This window comes from Garra rufa, chromosome 7 (genome assembly GCF_049309525.1).
Source record: "Garra rufa chromosome 7, GarRuf1.0, whole genome shotgun sequence".
NCBI lineage: Eukaryota > Metazoa > Chordata > Actinopteri > Cypriniformes > Cyprinidae > Garra > Garra rufa.
This window is the reverse complement of record NC_133367.1, coordinates 27,014,133-27,033,298: the sequence shown is the minus strand read 5'-3', so window position 1 is coordinate 27,033,298 and position 19,166 is coordinate 27,014,133. Positions and strand designations below refer to the sequence as shown.

Sequence of the window (19,166 nt, the reverse complement as noted above, 5' to 3'; positions counted from 1 at the left end):
AGTGAGAGGACTGGCAAGGCAAAAAAATCTGGCTTTTAGAGGTGAGTGAATTCAGAACGTAATGGCCAATCACAGGCGTTCTAGATCAACAAATATGTCTGTGATTGGCTACATTGCTCAGCGCTACGAAAACACGTTGTCTTTTGGCGATTTCAAGAGTACAACTACAAATACGGAGCCTTTACCAAATTTGTTTAGGCAGTATCTTATTACAGTTTTAACTGAGGGTGCTTTTGACTGCGTGAGAAAATGGATGCGTGGCGTGAAAGCGTGTGAAAAGTGTCAATTGCGCGAGTTGCCAGCCCTGTGCAGTATCACACGAAGCGGCAGTAGCTTCAAGGACAGGCTTGTGAAAACACTGAAAGAGTGTAATTTGAGTCTGTTTTAGTTTCATAATTCATATCTCATTTACTGGTTTGCGTAACTTGATTTCAAACTCGCGCCGAGAATCGCCACATCAAGTCAAACAATAGGCCTACGCCTCGCTAGACAGACCTGGTTAATTTATGAATGAAAGTGTGAAAATTATGTCACAATACCATGTTGTTACGTATCCTCATGCTTTTTAAAGTGGGTATACGCAAATCCTTGACCTTTTCTAGTGGGTATACGGCGTATACCTGCGTATCACGTAGACTACACCACTGATTTCTAATTGCATTTATTACACGGCTCTTTGGAATGCTTGATTCTGATTGGTCAGTTGAGACATTTGCAGGTTCGTTCTTTTCAAATAATCACCACTCCAAAGTAATAACATAGCCGGTACTACTTGTATGTTTAAAATCCCTCCGTGCCAACAAAGATTACCGTTTGGCGCCATCTTGTGACAAACACTGGACAACCACAATTAACAATGGAAAATTTCGACATTAATCTATTTAAATTGTCTTACTAACGTACATAGTTTGAATGTTAGTCACGTGGTACTATATCGTTTCGCGGAAGGATAAAAATGTTAATTTAAAACAAATATGCCAATAAAAGGTTTCAAATTCATATTCATGTCCAGTTTTTTTTCCTTATGTGGCAAGTAGCCATGTAATAAGCGGGATAATGTACAGGCAGCCGGTAGTTATCGCAGAAATAAGCCCTGACAGTGTGATCAGGACCCGACGCGAAGGGGCTGTCGGGGCTTATTTCTGCGATAACTACCGGCTGCCTGTACATTATCCCTTACTTACAGTATAACTGTTTATTTTTTTAACGATAAACATTAACTACAACACGCTTTATAAAATACCACTACTGGCCAGTTTTCCGAGAGGACAACTGATGCGTTAAAATGTAAAGAAATGCAGTAATTTCTTCAATTTACCGGCGACAGAGACAGTGCTTGAGAAACGCTGAAATGAATGGGCTTCTATGGAGGAGCTATTGGTTGTTTGGAACTATTGGCCGCTCCATGACACGCTTTACTTCCGCATTCCTCAGTTCGGAAGCCTATGGGAGTGTCGCAACTCTGTTTCTCTATGGCTCTGGTTTTTGTTTCAGTTAAAAGTACGTCACCACATAGAATAACGCTGCGTGTTTCAAGGCACTTCAGTGGACCTTTTAAATCCTTTAACGCACGGCAAACCGTTGATTATCCCTTACTTATACGACAACTCAAATAAAGCTATCTGCTAATGAATGTAAAATGCATCTACAGCAGATGCTCAACTTTGCAGACGACTCTGGATGTTGTTGGTCACGTAGAGTATGACGACTTTCTATAAGTTGCTGCTGGTGGAGAGTTTTCTTTTAAAGCTGTTAACTAATACTAATGGTTTTTGTTCACTGAGTGCTCATGAATGATTGCCTATATATGAAAGATTTCTTTCTTTGATTTTGTGCTAAAAAAATTGGACATTCTGTAAAATATAATTGTTAAATTACAGAAAGATATGAGTTATTAAACTGAGCATATGTTAAAGCAAAATGTGTTACAGCCATCCCTGATCTCCTATTCCTTTATGTGTAAAACTTTTTTTTTTCAGGGTGAAATGACTAGATGTGCCTAGATGTGCCTTTAAATACTTTGGTTTAATGTTACTGTTGTAAACAAGACTTTAAAAACGTACTTGTTGCCTCAGCTAACAAGCCAAACCAAATGTGACCCTGGACCACAAAACTATAGTCATAAGTAGCATTTGTAGCAATAACCAACAACATTGTATGGGTCAAGTTATCGATTTTTCTTTTATGCCAATAATCATTAGGATATAAAATAAATATCATGTTCCATGAAGAAATTTTGTAAATTTCCTACCGTAAATATATAAAAATTTACAAATTTGTGATTAGTAATGTGCATTGCTAAGAACTTAATTTCGACAACTTTAAAGGCGATTTTCTCAATATTCTATATTTTCAAATAGTTGTATCTGGGCCAAATATTGTCCTATTCTCGCAAACCATACATCAATGAAAATCTTATTTATTCCGATTTCAGATTAAAATGGACGTTTATGACTGGTTTTGTGGTCCAGGTAAGTCTGTGTTTTTCTCATACAACCTCTGTAAAAATTCCGAACCTATAATCCTGTCCGAATGTAAATGTCTGTGATTGCTGATATCTTATCCCAACGCTTTTCCTCAAGGGCGTCGTAGTTGGGTGAAAAGGGGGACTAAATTAGTGGGGGGAGGGCCCCTGAGGAGTGAAATTTTATTTTCATTTAAATATAATTTTGAGATCACAATAAATGTTGTTAACTAATGTAAATGCCTGGCGAGGACCCCCGTAAAGTAGTATAGCGATCGCGAACATCCATCCCCCCCCATTTTAGGGGGGGCCCTTAGCTGAGTCAGTGTACAGGGCCCAGAATTCCCAGCGACGTCCCTGCTTTTCCTCATGTGTTTTAGATTTACCTGAGCTACCATTTGCACGCCAATCTTTCGTGTGCTGCACCTTGCGCTATAAATATATTTCCGACGAAAAATTAAAATTAAAGGAACCGTATGTAAGAAATTTATGTCAGTTAATCATAAAATGGCCCTGACATGTCACTAGACATTAAGAAATCATGTTCATTTCAAATACTTATATCACTGACAACAGTGGTCCGGCCAGGATATTGTCATTTAAAAGTGAGAGTTGCAGCCCTCAACTGATGTTATTGTTGTCATTTTGTGTTTTGGTCTGAGGCTCCACCCTCCAGCTATCTACCAATCACGAAGTCAGTAGAGTTTTGTGAGACGGGTTGCCAGCTCCAGTGTTGCCAGACGTACGATAATTATCGTATTTGTACCATAATTTTGACCTCTGTACGATGTACGATCAATAATACCACAATGTACGATAATTTCAGAATTTTGTGACACCATGGTCGTTGTAATTATAGAGCTTCTATTCTCAAAGATCTAGCTGTGTGGATCCTACGTCTACCTTCATGATTGTGAGGAGACGTGAACGTGGCGTTACGCATGTCTTTCATCCAATCTTACGTCTTCTCAACCAATATCATCGTGGAGAATGGCTCTCTCTCACGAGCACAAGTTGACGTTCCTGTCGCACTTAGGTCAGTTGTTTCAAAACTGAGGTTGTTAGTTTAACAATAAAGTATAGAAAATGAGTGCTGAAAAGGATAAATCGCTGTAACATCTAGATTAATAGCTGTATTTTGAACGTTTGACTCGGGTAATATAATTAGTTTAGCATTGCAATAAAGTATAGACAATGAGTGCTGAAAAGGATAAATAGCTGTAACATATCTTTATTTTGAACGTTTGACTCAAATACGATAATTTTCTCCCAAATACGATAATTTTGAGCTTCTGGTACGATACTTGGACATTTCCAATCTGGCAACACTGGCCAGCTCTGTCTGCTCTAGTTACAGCTACGAACGGTGTCGGATAAAACATGTATAACGTTACAAACCTAAAAGACCTCGTTATGAATCCGAAATACGTTGTGACAAAGTCCGAAATAAAACAAGGATTGGTATAGGAGATGCCTTTGAAAGATGGAGACGGCTGAAAACGGAGGAGAATTTGAAGATTGACGCCAACGTTGCTGATTTTCTCCTGGACAAGTAAGATTCATCTATGTTTGGCTAACTTTGCTTCCGTACAAAGTGGATTTTCCACGGTCGGCAGTACTAAATGCGTTCATAAAAAGCTTTATATCGCACCACTAGCAGGGTTTATGTTCCGACTGAACTGTGGTATTACAGTACATCTTTGCGAAATATTTGGCTAATCGCCAACTGTAAATTTTTGCGATACATAATTACTTCGCAAAACATCTCTTGTGAAGCATAAACATAATTAACAGAAGAAAAACAAATTACTGTGTAGGACTCGTCACTTGAAGCTCCTTGTTGCAGCCTACTCCTGCAGCTTAGCTGGCAACCTCGAGTCAGGGGGGGAGCGGGAGGGGATACACCGTTCTACAGTATTTTGAAAGTGATTGCAGTACCAGTTTTGGCCACAATCCTACATACGGTTCCTTTAATAAGGAGAGCTAAATCGCGGAAACTGTTAAGACGACATGGTAGCAGACGAAATCGCAGACGTCGGGTGATACGAAATGAAACTCGCATGTAGTTTGGAAAACTAGTTCCGTCAAGAAGACTTTCAGAGAGTAGTGCTGTCTGCTGTTAAACGGAACTTGGAAAGTTCACAGAAGTTCGAAGTTCACAAGAGAAGCTTTTCAGTTTGCCTGCAAAGAACGAGTGTTTTACCTGCGAAACGTAAGCGACTCTGGAAAAAGTACTAATGTAAGCCTAATCTACAAAACATAAGAAGGCTAATAGGAAAAATGTTACGCTAATGATACTGTATTTAAATATTCCCAAGTATTTTTATAGACCGCAACTCGCTCATGATTGTTCATAAAAGTGCTTTTGCTTGAGCGATAAAGTTATTTTTGTGATGCAAACTATCTTTCAGCGAACTGATTAATGCTTAGAATATAATATAATTTTATATGTATTGAACAAATAGACTATTTAATTTTAGTTTCAATTTCTCCGGTGAATGCTTGTGTAGATATATAGAGTAGGCTATGTGAACGTGAAATAACGTTTTATTTTATTTTCATTGGTTGATTCTTTACAATCTCTTTTTAGTCATATGGGTTAATGTAATAAAACTTTGTCTATGCATGGTTCAAAAATTCACATTGGTAAATAAAACAAATCATTTTTACAATATGTTTAAAATAGTTTCGAAAATAATGATTAAAATATAAGTTCACCCAAAAAATTATATTTGGTCAGCATTATTTACTCACTGTGTTGTACATTTCCTTAGAAAAAGCTGTTTCATTTTAAGTTTTTACTTGTATTACTCGTGCTTTATTTTATTATTATAATTTTTTTTTTTTTTTTTTTTGCACAGATGCAAAAAGCAAAGGTTAGAAAAGTCAGCATCACTTATAATTTAACAGAAGAGAATAGGAAGCAGCTCTATGACCCGCTGGGGAATGTGAAACTGTCTCTTCTCTACAAAGCTTCAGTTCATGGATATCAAGCTTCTTCCTTCCACCAGCGATGTGACCGTCAGGGTCCCACTTTACTTGTAGCCTACAACCGTTCAGGCTACATCTTTGGTGGATACACTAGTGTAGATTATGCTCAAAGTGGGCAGGATATTACTGATCAGGAAGCTTTTCTGTTCAGCATTCACAGCAAGATCCCTGTGTGCATCAAAATTAACGCTGGACATTCTGCACGTCTCGATGATGCTGGATGGCCCAGCTTCGGCCAACAGTTGTACTTTTGCTACAACAACCAACCAGCTGTGTATGTTCAAGAAAGGAACAATTACCACTATGAGTTTGAAGACGACGTAGAGGGAAATAATAAAGCATTCAGTTTTAATCCTGCAACACTTTATGGAAATGACACTCAGCTGACTGAATGTGAGGTGTACAAAGTAAAAGAGAGTAAGTCAACAATTAGAAAGTATTCATTACCACTTCATGTATTTTACACACAGTCAAAAAATATAGCAAATGTTATTTGTTTTTTTTAATACTCTAGAGCCTCAGGTCAGCGTTGAGGAGAAACCATGGAGAAATGTTCTGTGGACAGCTGAGTATGTTTCTACTCAGGTTTTTTTTTTTTTTTTTTTTTTGCCCATTGTGATTGTAATTGATATACAGCTATATAAATGTGATATTGTGTTGTAGTCAAAAAGACAAGCTCATGGAAATGATCAGGAATTATAAACCCCTGGTGAAGTCTGTGAGTCGAGTCAGAATCCTAATGATCGGTCCTGTAGGTGCTGGAAAATCCAGTTTCTTCAACTCCATCAACTCCATCTTCACTGGTCATGTGACTACTAAAGCCATGTCAGGATCAGCAGGCACTAGTCTAACTGTACAGGTACAAATTTAGCATGACTTCAAGATTTTCTTCTGTTTGTAAAACAATTGTTCCACTATGATTCCTGTTTGTTGGTAGTTTCGCACATATCCAGTGAATGATGGTCGTGAGGGAAAGCCATTGCCATTTGTGTTGTGTGACACCATGGGACTCGAGGAGCAATCAGGAGCAGGACTGGATATTGAGGACATCAGCAGCATTCTTCAAGGTCACATACCAGACCGCTATAAAGTAAGTGCATAGATTCATGTTTTTGGGTTTGGAAATGTATATGTATTAGTAAACTTTCTATTATTCTCAATTCAGTTCAACCCCATGGCACCGTTTCTCACTGGGTGAGTGACCATATTTACACAGATCTTGTGATTAATACAAAGTAGGCCTTAAAAGGTACCTCAACAATTTCAGGCATCGCTCAGATCGTCTTGATGACCAAAGTAGATGCATGTCCTCTAGTGGAGGAAAATCTTCAAAGCCTTTATGTCAGCTCCTACATCAAGTCAAAGGTGAGATGCGGTCACATGATCACATGGTCTGTTTCTACAGGACTCAGAGTGAGTGAGATGTTGTTTTGTCTGTGCAGGTTGAGGAGGTGAGCTCTCGGTTGGGTGTGCCCGTGTCTTGTGTGTTACCGGTGAAGAACTACAGTCAGGAGCTGGAGCTGGAGCTCAACTGTGACGTCCTGCTGCTCACCGCTCTACAGCAGATGCTTCGCTTTGCAGACGACTATTTTGATGATATACGTCCTGTGGATGGCAACCCTAAATAATTTTTGTTGACAGTTCTTGCGGCTGAGGCTAGGTTCAGAAAAGGCCAAATCAAAAGCTCTTCAAATCATTTACGTATCTTAATGAAAGCTAATCACATGTTTAGTACTTTTATATTTATAGTCTAGAATTTCACTGAATTAAGAACTGAACTTAGAGTATACACATTTTTAAAACTATCACACAATTTGTGTAATTTCTTTGTACTTTTTACACTTGTGCTTCTATCTGGGTGCATATTGGATGGTGAATTCTTCACTTTTGTTGTGATTTTCAGACTACTGTCACTTTATGCTTTGTAAAATGGTAATAATGTCAATAATGAAATGGTTAACGCTGTTAAAAATATAATTTGCTGAACATCTAATAAACTAAAGAGTCGAAGAATCTCCCAAGATGATTAAAAACCTGCGTCCCACCTTTATTTTAAAATAAAAGTGGGCGCGGTTTTTAAATTAAATGTGCGAAGCCTTCGCAGTGTCATCCACTTCCGGCTATTTTAGGAGTAAAATAACAGCTCGTTATCCTGCTATTCATTTTCAACATGCAGTTTCAGGACTATAACGTGAACAGGTCAACGACAAGCTTCAGACAGCTACAACATAAATATAATCCCCCGGAGTGATAAGTTTCGTTTTCGAGGCTGTGTCGTTTGATTGGAGGAAAGCGAGGAGGTTGGCGTTACGCTTTCGTTTGTGGGTGTAAGATATTAAAGCATCGTTTCATTATTTCTTCAGAGAGAAGAACGGGACAATGCGAAAGTCAAGGGTAAGATATGTTGCCGTTATTAAACTAATAAAATATTGTGCGCAAATATGCAATATTTATATAGGCTAAAATAAATAAGACTGTATTTTATTCCAACAGATTTAGCTTTAGTTTCAGTTTCGATTCAGGCTGATCAGCTTCGGTTAGTTCGTCTAGTGCTTTCAGAAAACAAGCGATCTAACTACTCGTGTCTATGTGGGTCTGTTACACAGAATTCAGATTGCATATCCTTTTTTTCCCTGTTTAGATGCATTCAGCGTTAGGGGCTCACAATGCTCATCTCACGTCTAATTTGAAAGAAGAGCAAAGAAATCAGCTCTGTGGTTTGCTGGGAAATGCTGAACTGTCTCTTCTCTACAAAGCTTCAGTTCATGGATATCAAGCTTCTGCCTTCCATCAGCGATGTGACCATCAGGGCCCCACTTTACTTGTAGCCTACAACCGTTCAGGCTACATCTTTGGTGGATACACTAGTGTAGATTATACTCAAAGTGGGCAGTATATTACTGATGAGGACCTATTTTTATTCAGCTTTCAGGGCAAGATCCCTGTGTGCATCAAAATTAACACTGGACATAATGCACGTCTTGATGATACTGGAGGGCCCAACTTTGGTCAGCAGTTGTACATTTGCTACAACAACCAGCCGATAGTGTATAATTCTGGAAGCAATGTATTTAGTCTTAATACAGCAACAATGTATGGCAATGACACTCAACTGAGTGAATGTGAAGTGTACAAAGTGGAGCAAAGTAAGCCAATCACCATATATTTCTTAAACTGAATATAGTCATGCATAGTCTTTTTAAGTAACTTACATTTAGCTTTATTGTTAACATTATTTTTTATTAATTTGCCAGGCTCTCATGTCAGTACTGAGGAGAAGCCTTGGAGGAACGTTCTATGGACAGCCGAGTATGTTTCTATTCAGTTTTTGATTTTGTTTGCTCATTTTAATTTGATAAAGAGCTATAAAAATGTGATGTGTGTTGTAGTCGAAAAGCACACCTCATGGGAATTATTAGGAATCATAAACCCCTGGTGCCGTCTGTCAGCCGCGTTCGAATCCTGATGATCGGTCCTGTAGGTGCTGGAAAATCCAGTTTCTTCAACTCCATCAACTCCATCTTCATGGGCCGCATGACCAGCAAAGCCATGTCAGGATCTGCAGGCACTAGTCTCACCACACAGGTACAGATTCAACAGGATTCATAGTGTTTTCTACAAGAGTTCAAAGAACATCTCTTGATGCGATTTTCTCTTGGTTGGTAGTTTCGCACATATCCAGTGAAAGACGGTCGTGAGGGAAAGCCGTTGCCATTTGTGTTGTGTGACACCATGGGACTCGAGGAGCAATCAGGTGCAGGACTGGATATTGAGGACATCAGCAGCATTCTTCAAGGTCATGTATCAGACCGATATAAAGTAAGTGCACTTATCTCCAAAATGAATGAAGGCTGAGGAAGAAATGATGTTTGTTTCATGCTAAATTCTCTCTTTTTAGTTCAACCCCACTGCGCCATTTCAACCTCATGAGCAAAAGGCCTCTAAACCTGCATCTCTACAGGAGAAGATCCACTGTGTGGTGTACGTGATAGACGCCACCAAAATCTCCCTCATGTCTGACAAACTACAGGAAAAACTTGCTTCCATACGGAGAAAAGTGAACACACTGGGTAAGTTAACTAATACAAAGTAGGTTGTACATTGTTCTACCTGACAGAGATGCACACAACGTACCTTAAAATGTGTAATTTCAGGCATCGCTCAGATCGTCTTGATGACCAAAGTAGATGAAGCATGTCCTCTAGTGGAGAAGAACCTTCAAAACATCTATGCCAGCTCCTACATCAAGTCAAAGGTGAGACGCGGTCACATGATCACATGGTCTGTTTCTACAGGACTCAGAGTGAGTGAGGTGTTGTTTTGTCTGTGCAGGTTCAGGAGGTGAGCTCTCGGTTGGGTGTGCCGGTGTCTTGTGTGTTACCGGTGAAGAACTACAGTCAGGAGCTGGAGCTGGAGCTCAACTGTGACGTCCTGCTTCTCACCGCTCTACAGCAGATGCTCAACTTTGCAGACGACTATCTGGATGATGTTGGTCACGTGGAGGACAAAGTTTTTTAACATGCTTACAACTTTTTCTCAGTTCCTGCTGAGATGCGTCCAAATTGTTACAATGTCTTTGAATAGGATATAGGTGGCTTAGCTCTGCACAACAATGTATCTTAAGCCAGAAAAATGGTGTATTGCTTGTATTACATTTATTCATTGTGGCTCATTAATGCAAGAATGTTGTATATCAGTGTCTTATTAAACTTACAGTATATTACAAAATAGGACTGTCACGCTGTTCTTCCATGAGAGTCCATTTTGGAATAATTTGGACCACAAAACCAGTCTTAAAGGAGTAGTTCACTTTCAGAAAAAAAATGTACAGACAATGTACTCAGCTCCTTGTCATCCAAGATGTTCATGTCTTTCTTTCTTCAGTCGAAAATAAATTGTTTTTTTTGAGGAAAACATTTCAAGATTTCTCTCCATATAATGGACTTCTATGGTGCCCCTGAGTTTGAACTTCCAAAATGCAGCTTGAATGCAGCTTCAAAGTGCTGCAAATGATCCCAGCCGAGGAACAAGGGTCTTATCTAGCGAAACGATCGGTTAGTTTCTAAAAACATTTCAAACCCTCGTCTTGCCGAGCTAGACAAGATGAGCATTTGAGTTTAAAAAGGTTTTTTTTTTTTTTTAGAAAATAACCCATCGTTTTACTAGATAAGACCCTTCTTCCTCGGCTGTGATCATTTAGAGCCCTATGAAGCTGCATTTAAACTGCATTTTGGAAGTTCAGACTGAAGAATGAAAGACATGAACATCTTGAATGACAAGGGGGTGAGTACATTATCTGTACATTTTTTTCTGAAAGTGAACTACTCCTTTAAGTAGCACAGGTTTATTTGTAGCAATAGCCAACAAAACATTGTATGGGTCAAAATTATCGATATCTCTCATGGCAAATATCATCATGATATTAAGTAAACATCATGTTTCATTAAGATATTTTGTAAATTTCCTAGTGTAAATATATCAAATTGTAATCTTTGATTAGTAATATGCATTGCTAAGAACTTCATTAGGACAACTTTAAAGGCTTTTTTCTCAGTATTTAGATTTTTTATTATTTTTTCCATCCTCAGATGATGTATAAACCTCAACCTAAAAAATGGACCCTTATGACTGGTTTTGTGGTCCAGGGTCACATATTTAAAAAAGTAATCACTATTAAAATAAATTCTCTATGGCTTGCTGATTGTAATTAAATGTTATGACATTACACAGTGTTGGCTCTTGCATTGTATCACCCTGGAGTATGATGCTGCTTATTTTTGCTTTAACAAATGCTCAGATTTGTCCTTAATTGATCCTTTTAGAGAGTGGATTAATTTCGGTGGAAAGAATGGTGTGTATTCACGTCTTTTCGCGGTTCAAATAAAAAAAAAACTTCTAATGTCATTGATGTTTATTTCAGCCTGAACTGAGGCGCTACAGCAATCCGTCAGGACACATTAAAAAGCCACAAAACGGTTTGGTTTAAATTTCTTTTAAATGATCAGATTTAAAAAATGAGACTTTGTTACATACCTAAATTAACCTGCTCTGTGTCTTGTCTGTCGGCACGTTGTCTGTTTCTTTGCTCCGCGATGTTCAGTAATTTGTACATTTTATGCATCTGGCTTCCGGTCTCATGCATCCAGCTATTTTTAGCTGTACAACACAGCTAGTTTTGTGGCTTGATATTGCAGATTGATGCATCTTACCATAGTATTTTAATGTGTTATCTTAATTATGAACTCACTGGTTTGTAGTGCAAACAGTTTTACGGTTTACTGCAAGTTCTTATTCTTCTCCTTGTTTTCGCTCAGTTAATTGACCGGAAGTCTCGCACATAGAGTTAATCCTGCGTTTAAGAATAAGGTGGATACTGGCTTGATTATAAGATGCCAAACATTACCAAGATACATCAACTTTCTGTTTAGCATGTTAAAATGTTAAATGCTATTTGAATGGGTTTCTATGGAGACCGGAATAGAAGAGCATCCAATCTGACGTTAGAATTCGTAATGGCGGCGCTCATCGTTTACTCAGGAAAATGGTCTATGTTCTAACGTTTTAGTTGAAACAGTAATAATATAGCACTAAAACGTCTATGTGGCAGAAATGGAGACCTCTGGTGTTCACTATCAATAGTTATTTATGTCTGAACGAACCTGTTTGCTTAGACCCAAACCCAGATGAGGAATCAATGGGCGGTTCCCACACCACAAACAGGTATGTCTGTTTGTTCAAACTGTTAGCGCAGTTTTTCATCTCCCTCGACATACATTGTGTTTTAGAGACCTGACAGTTCATTAATAATTAGTTGATCAGTTTCAATGCTAAAAACGTTCCTGTATCACAGGAATGAAGGAACTTGACAGAACAGGTTTGTCTTGGGTGTAACATCCTAAGAACAAGTGTAGCGTTTCAGTGTTACTTTCACACAAGTGCTCTACGAAAGGTAAGCTACATACACATATTATAATAATATCAAATATTACATACATAATCTAATCCATTAGTGTTTGGAGATTATGATGTACAACGAATGTATTTTGATCTGTCAATTTATAACTCTTTCTGCAGTGTCCAGTGGCAGTTCACAGAATCAATGAAAGCACGTCGTAAAGAACTCTGAGTACAAAAACTAAAACTTAACTGAGTCTTAGATAATCAAACAAGCAATAAATACACAAGCTACAAACAGAGGAAAAGTGACAGTCTTTGACTAATTAATGCATGAAGCTCACGTTTACATTTGTATTTGCATGTTTTTGTCTTTAAGGTTTCACAAAAGACAAGTGACAAATACCATGGAGTCCCTCACTTCAAATTTAACAGAAGAGAAAAGAAATCAGCTCTGTGGTTTGCTGGGGAACGTGGATCTGACTCTTCTCTACAAAGCTTCAGTTTATGGATATCAAGCTTCTGCCTTCCACCAGCGATGCGACCGTCAGGGTCCCACTTTACTTGTGGCCTACAACAGTTCAGGCTACATCTTTGGTGGATACACTAGTGTAGATTATGCTCAAAGTGGGCAGTATGTTACAGATGAGGACACATTTTTATTCAGCTTTCAGGGCAAGATCCCTGTGTGCATCAAAATTAACACTGGACATAATGCACGTTATGATGATGCTGGAGGGCCCAGTTTCGGCCAACAGTTGTACTTTTGCTACAACAACCAAGCAACTATGTATAATCAAGGAGGAAGTGCATTCACTTTTAGTTCTGCAACAATGAATGGAAACGACAATCAACTGAGTGAATGCGAGGTGTACAAAGTGGAGCAAAGTAAGCCAATCACCACATTTTCAAGTAATTCACCTTAATCTTTATTGTTAATCTTTTGTTTATAATTTGCCAGGCTCTCAAATCAGTACTGAGGAGAAGCCTTGGAGGAACGTTCTGTGGAGAGCCAAGTATGTTTCTACTCAGGATTTGGTCTTGTTTGCTCAATGTAATCTGATACACAGCTATAAAAATGTGATGTGTGTTGTAGACGAAAAGAAGAGCTCATGGAAATGATCAGAAATCATAAACCCCTGATGGCGTCTGTGAGTCAAATCAGAATCCTAATGATCGGTCCTGTAGGTGCTGGAAAATCCAGTTTCTTCAACTCCATCAACTCCATCTTCATGGGCCGCATGACCAGCAAAGCCATGTCAGGATCTGCAGGCACTAGTCTCACCACACAGGTACAGATTTAATAAACAAGAGTTCAAGGAGCCTCTCTTGGTGACTTCAGGTCTTGATGTGATTCTCTTCTTGGTTGGTAGTTTCGCACATATCCAGTGAAAGACGGTCGTGAGGGAAAGCTGTTGCCATTTGTGTTGTGTGACACCATGGGACTCGAGGAGCAATCAGGTGCAGGACTGGATATTGAGGACATCAGCAGCATTCTTCAAGGTCACGTACCAGACCGTTATAAAGTAAGTGCACTTGCATCCATAAAGAATTAAGGCTGAGGTATGAATGATGTTTGCTTCATGCTAAATTCTCTCGATTCAGTTCAACCCCATGGCACCGTTTCAAGGCGATGAGCAAAAGGCCTCCAGACCTGCATCTCTACAGGAGAAGATCCACTGTGTGGTGTATGTGATAGACGCCACCAAAATCTCCCTCATGTCTGACAAACTACAGGAAAAACTTGCTTCCATACGCAGAAAAGTGAACTCACTGGGTGAGTGACCACATACAAAGTAGGTTGTGCTTGTGCTTTGATAGTCCTGATAGAACATACCTTAAAATGTGTAATTTCAGGCATCGCTCAGATCGTCTTGATGACCAAAGTAGATGAAGCATGTCCTCTAGTGGAGAAGAACCTTCAAAACCTTTATGCCAGTTTCTACATCAAGTCAAAGGTGAGATGCGGTCACATGATCACATGGTCTGTTTCTACAGGACTCAGAGTGAGTGAGATGTTGTTTTGTCTGTGCAGGTTCAGGAGGTGAGCTCTCGGTTGGGTGTGCCGGTGTCTTGTGTGTTACCGGTGAAGAACTACAGTCAGGAGCTGGAGCTGGAGCTCAACTGTGACGTCCTGCTTCTCACCGCTCTACAGCAGATGCTCAACTTTGCAGAGGACTATCTGGATGATGTTGGTCACGACTAGAATGTAGTAGAAAAATATGTAAAATACGGGTATCTGTCAGTTAAGTAATTTTATGCTAGTTTATAACAATAACGGTCACTTCCTTTAATACATATGTGACCCTGGACCACAAAACCAGTCATAAGGTAAAATTTTACAAAACTGAGATGTATACATCATATGAAAGCTCAATAAATAAGCTTTCTACTGATGTATAGTTTGTTAGGATAGGACAATATTTGGCCCGAGATACATCTATTTGAAATCAGGAATCTGAGGGTGCAAAAAAATCAAAATACTGAGAAAATCACCTTTAAAGTTGTCCAAATTAAGTTCTTAACAATGCATATTACTAATCAAAAATTACATTTTGATATATTTATAGTAGGAATTTTACAAAAAATCTTAATGGAACATGATCTTTACTTAATTTCCTAATGATTTTTGGCATTAAAGAAAAATCAATAATTTTGACCCATACAATGTATTTTTGGCTATTGCTACAAATATACCCCAGCGACTTAAGACTGGTTTTGTGGTCCAGGGTCACATATTGTCTATAATTTAGCAGAAAACAGCATTTCGTGACAAGTGACGAGAAGATCATTTAGGAAACAAGTTTTGTATTGAAACTGTTAACATGCACTTGCTAGTATGAATTAAACTTTTTACTGACTGAGGTACTGGACCGTGTTTTACGTTCTTGTGATTTTTAAGATGATTTGTGAGTAAAGTGGGCTAAACTCACTACAATTATAGTGAATATGTACCTTTTCACAAACAGTTTGTAGGAAAATTTGAGAACTTACCGTAGACTATAGAGGGTTTGCACTTACGTCAGGGTTTGGTCAGTTCCCCAAATGCACGGCTATATTGGCGATACTCGGATGTAAACAACAACATGGATTGCACATACTACTGAATACGTTACTCTGCTAATTTATGTTGTCTAATCCACGGAAAAAGCATGTGGAAGCTGCTAAATCATATGGAGAAGGACTTAGTATGCAGGAAAGGTTGCAATATTTTGACAAACTAGAGTTAATAGGTTGTAAAGATACATACAAGCAGTATTATTTAAGATAAGCCTAATATTTCATCTACCTGACTGGAAATGATTGCCTTGGAAATCCTGGTTCAGTTTGGCCAACCACAAACGCCTTTTGTTCCTCAGACAGTTTTTTGCACTCTTCTCCTTGATTTGTTAAAACTTTTGGCAGTCTATAGTACTCCAAATGTTTTTCCTGGTCTGACCAATTAGTACAGCCCCAAACATTACTTGATTATTTTCAGCAACAATAATCAGCAAAATATGCCAGTTTTATTCGGTTCAGTGGCATTGTTTACGTTCAGTGCCGCTAATATGGCTGATTGATGACGGGTCATGAAAACACTCCATGGTTCATAGGAAAATTGGAGAGCTTACTGTAGGCTATTCACATTCTTGACCCAAATTGATGTGGCGTGGTCAGTGTGAGGTGACAATGGCACACACAAAGTTTGGTGTCAGTTTGTCAAAGCTTTGCAGAGATACATCCTCAGACACAGTTTGGCTTAATTCCAGCAAATTCGTTGATGTGTTAGACAATAACCATTTTGTATATTGACACAAAAATCCATAACTTTTTGTCAGCATGTTCTGAAGATTTCCTGAGCCAAATTTGGTGAAAATTGGACCAATAGTCTAGGAGGAGTTTGAAAAAGTAGGTTTTCAACAAATTAAAATGCCGGACAGGAAGCTCAGCTGACTAAATTGGCAAAATTGGTATTTTTATTGTCAGTATGACCCAAGGAATATATTAAGATCACTTTCATTACAATAGGTCAATTTAATCAAACGCTGTTAGTATTTTTTTCTAATTTCTTTATAACTTTTGACCACAATGTGGTGCTGCCCCCATTTTTTTTTTTGAGTACTCTCCAAGGCATGGTGCTAAATATGCCAATCTATATAAAATATAGCCTTTTACATCAAACGAATGGACATGGGAAAATTAATTCAACTCGGCATGCTCCGCCGAATCTAAAAAGACCCAGTTTTGTGATTTTTGGCCAAACCATTCAGAAGTTATGAGTAAAAATAGCCATTTTGTCATATCTCCTGACTACTAGGTAGCCTCAGGTCATGGCTGTTATAACACAGACCAAGTTTGGTCTCAATATGCCAAACTGTTGCAGAGATATAGCCTCAAATCCATTTGTGCATGCTCTTTGTCAAATTCATTGGTGCATTATTCGAGAACTTGTAGGTTCAACTAAAGAAACTGAATTCCATAACTTTTTGCCAGCATGGTCTAAAGATAATCTGAGCCAATTTTGGTGAAAATCAGACAAACTATCTAGAACATGTTCCAAAAAAGTAGATTTTACAAAATACTAAAAATAGCGAAAAAACATGACCTTATGATTCAAAACTTATTAGCATAAATATGAAACTTTGAACAAGTGGTGGTGCTAGAGAGTTTGAGTTAGAGACTCCAAACTTGCTGTGGTTAATGTTGAAACTGTTCTCTATCTATGTGCCAACTTTCATAACTTTCCCGCAAGCGTTTCTACGGGCTGCCATATACATCCAGAGCGGAAAACGACAACAAATAATAAGAATCTTCATGGATACAATAGGTGCCATGCTTGGCCTGAAACATTTTATGTTTTGAATTTTTAAAAACCATGGCTTCATCAGAATGAGATGACACTTGGTGACGTTTGTTGCATTAGCTATGTGAGTACACAAAAAAATCAGTGACATGATTCGGATATGTTAAAGGGTCAAAAACAAATTAGTCACACTTGGCTCCTTCGCGGTCAAAAATGACCGACATAGGAAATGAATGGGAAATACGAAAAAATTTGATAATTCAGATAATCTTTTGGTAGTACAGGCTACAAATCAGCCACTGTGCTGAAAAGAAGTGTTAGAGTGTCAAAGAAGGACTGACACTCTAAAATAACAAAAGTACAGAACTGACACACACACACACACACACACACACACACACACACACACACACACACACACACACACACAGAAATAAGCAGAAAAATGCAAAACCTGATATTTATCCAATCAAAAAATATCTAAACCTTGCCAAAAGTAATCTTTTAGAATGTCTGAATATATTTCTAAATGCAAAGCCTATTAAAATGAAGAAACAGTAAAAAAAAAAAACAATAGGAATCCCAAAGCCCCTGTATATATGTATATAGGGAGATACAGGAGGTTACATGACATTACACAAGTTTTTATTTTTCATGCCACTAGATTTTCAGTGCAATTTTCACTTTAAAAAATGGATTTTAAATGCTTTTACTCTATTTTAATGTGAAATGTTGTATTTATTGAAAAATAATAAATACATAATAAATTAAAAAATATAATATAAAATATAATTCTAGTGGGGAAAAAATGCTCATTAAAACTATAAATATTGCATAGACTCATAAAAAATTCTCAAAATTGATTTTCCTGAAGAAAACACACAAGGTCACTTTTGACCGCGAGGGAGCCAAGTGACCCCTAAATGAGGAGGCCCAGAGGGTTACAAAAAATATACAATCACAAAGGTAAGTGAAACCGAGCTGTTAACCACAGAGCTACCAAAACAACAAAGAAATGATAATATACAGACCAACAGATGAATTACCATTACTGTTTATTGAAACAACGCAAGGTGTGAATCAACTGAAGCAGACTTGTAGTCAAACATGGGATTCAAGAACCAGATATTTACTGTCAGACGAAATCAGCAGGCTGAAACAATGAAACTGATGAACCGACAATAAACCAGACACACAGAAGCAATTTCTTTCGTCCTGTAGAGTACGATATAAAAACACCAATAACCATCCGTGGAAACCCACAGGACAGCACTATTAGTTTATATTAAACTGACATCTCTTTCTTAATTTGTAGAATTAGTTTGGCATCTTTATATCACAGTTTCAAAAAAATACAAAATAGCAGACAAGAACATTTTGTGTTTACATCAGTGAAAATTAAACATGTTCACAAAATGGCGTCTTATTAGTGTGAATAACAGCCATGCAGATTATTTCACTTCCCTACGCATAGCGAAGTTATTAATATGAACATATCCTGACAAACACAAGAAATGAAGCGCAGATTAACTCCATATGGCTTTGAAATCTCACTAACCTCAACGATACATCTGCGAGATCTGGTTTACTTACTTCTTTAAAAAGAAAATGAGACACCTTGACACGTTCTTGACTTCTGCATGGCATCCGTAACAGAACCGCTTATGTATACCTGTTAAATAACATGAAATAAGCACTAAGTGCGACTTGGCAGGTTAATATTGTGTGGCCACAACGTCAAAGTTCACGTCGTGTGATGAGTCACGTGATCTGCTCACCGCGAAACTGAACCTTAAAACTGCGAAACGGACGGAGGGAATGTCGTGTGATACATGGTCAATTTGTCTGTGCTTTTCGGTATTTGACATTTATAAAGAGCTCACTCATATTCAAAATTGTAAAAAATAATGCAACACTTTTCTTTCAGAACTGTACAGGATTAAAATAAAAATCGACATTTAGTTATACACATGTATATGACAAAACTGTTACATTTATTATTTCTATATAGAAAAACAAAACGATTTTTACTTT

General features: G+C 38.0%; 2 protein-coding genes and 1 pseudogene across 2 annotated transcripts; all 3 read left to right on the top strand.

Annotated features, from left to right (window-relative positions):
- Positions 1–5,325: 5,325 nt before the first annotated feature.
- LOC141338073 (interferon-induced protein 44-like) lies at positions 5,326–7,083 on the top strand (annotated as a pseudogene).
- A 592-nt stretch (positions 7,084–7,675) lies between these two features.
- On the top strand, positions 7,676–11,354 carry LOC141338673 (interferon-induced protein 44-like). Its single transcript, XM_073844278.1, has 8 exons — positions 7,676–7,849; positions 8,097–8,601; positions 8,710–8,764; positions 8,845–9,040; positions 9,122–9,274; positions 9,354–9,525; positions 9,610–9,710; positions 9,788–11,354. Exons 1-8 carry the CDS (start codon positions 7,835–7,837, stop codon positions 9,971–9,973), a joined length of 1,383 nt encoding a protein of 460 aa, XP_073700379.1. The 5' UTR covers positions 7,676–7,834; the 3' UTR covers positions 9,974–11,354.
- Positions 11,355–12,234: 880 nt separating this feature from the next.
- LOC141338071 (interferon-induced protein 44-like) lies at positions 12,235–18,048 on the top strand. The gene is made up of 10 exons (XM_073843639.1): positions 12,235–12,404; positions 12,530–12,581; positions 12,729–13,237; positions 13,311–13,365; positions 13,446–13,641; positions 13,723–13,875; positions 13,955–14,126; positions 14,207–14,307; positions 14,385–14,538; positions 18,014–18,048. The coding sequence occupies exons 3-10, from the start codon at positions 12,757–12,759 to the stop codon at positions 18,046–18,048; spliced, it is 1,347 nt and encodes a 448-aa protein (XP_073699740.1). The 5' UTR covers positions 12,235–12,404; positions 12,530–12,581; positions 12,729–12,756.
- Positions 18,049–19,166: the final 1,118 nt, after the last annotated feature.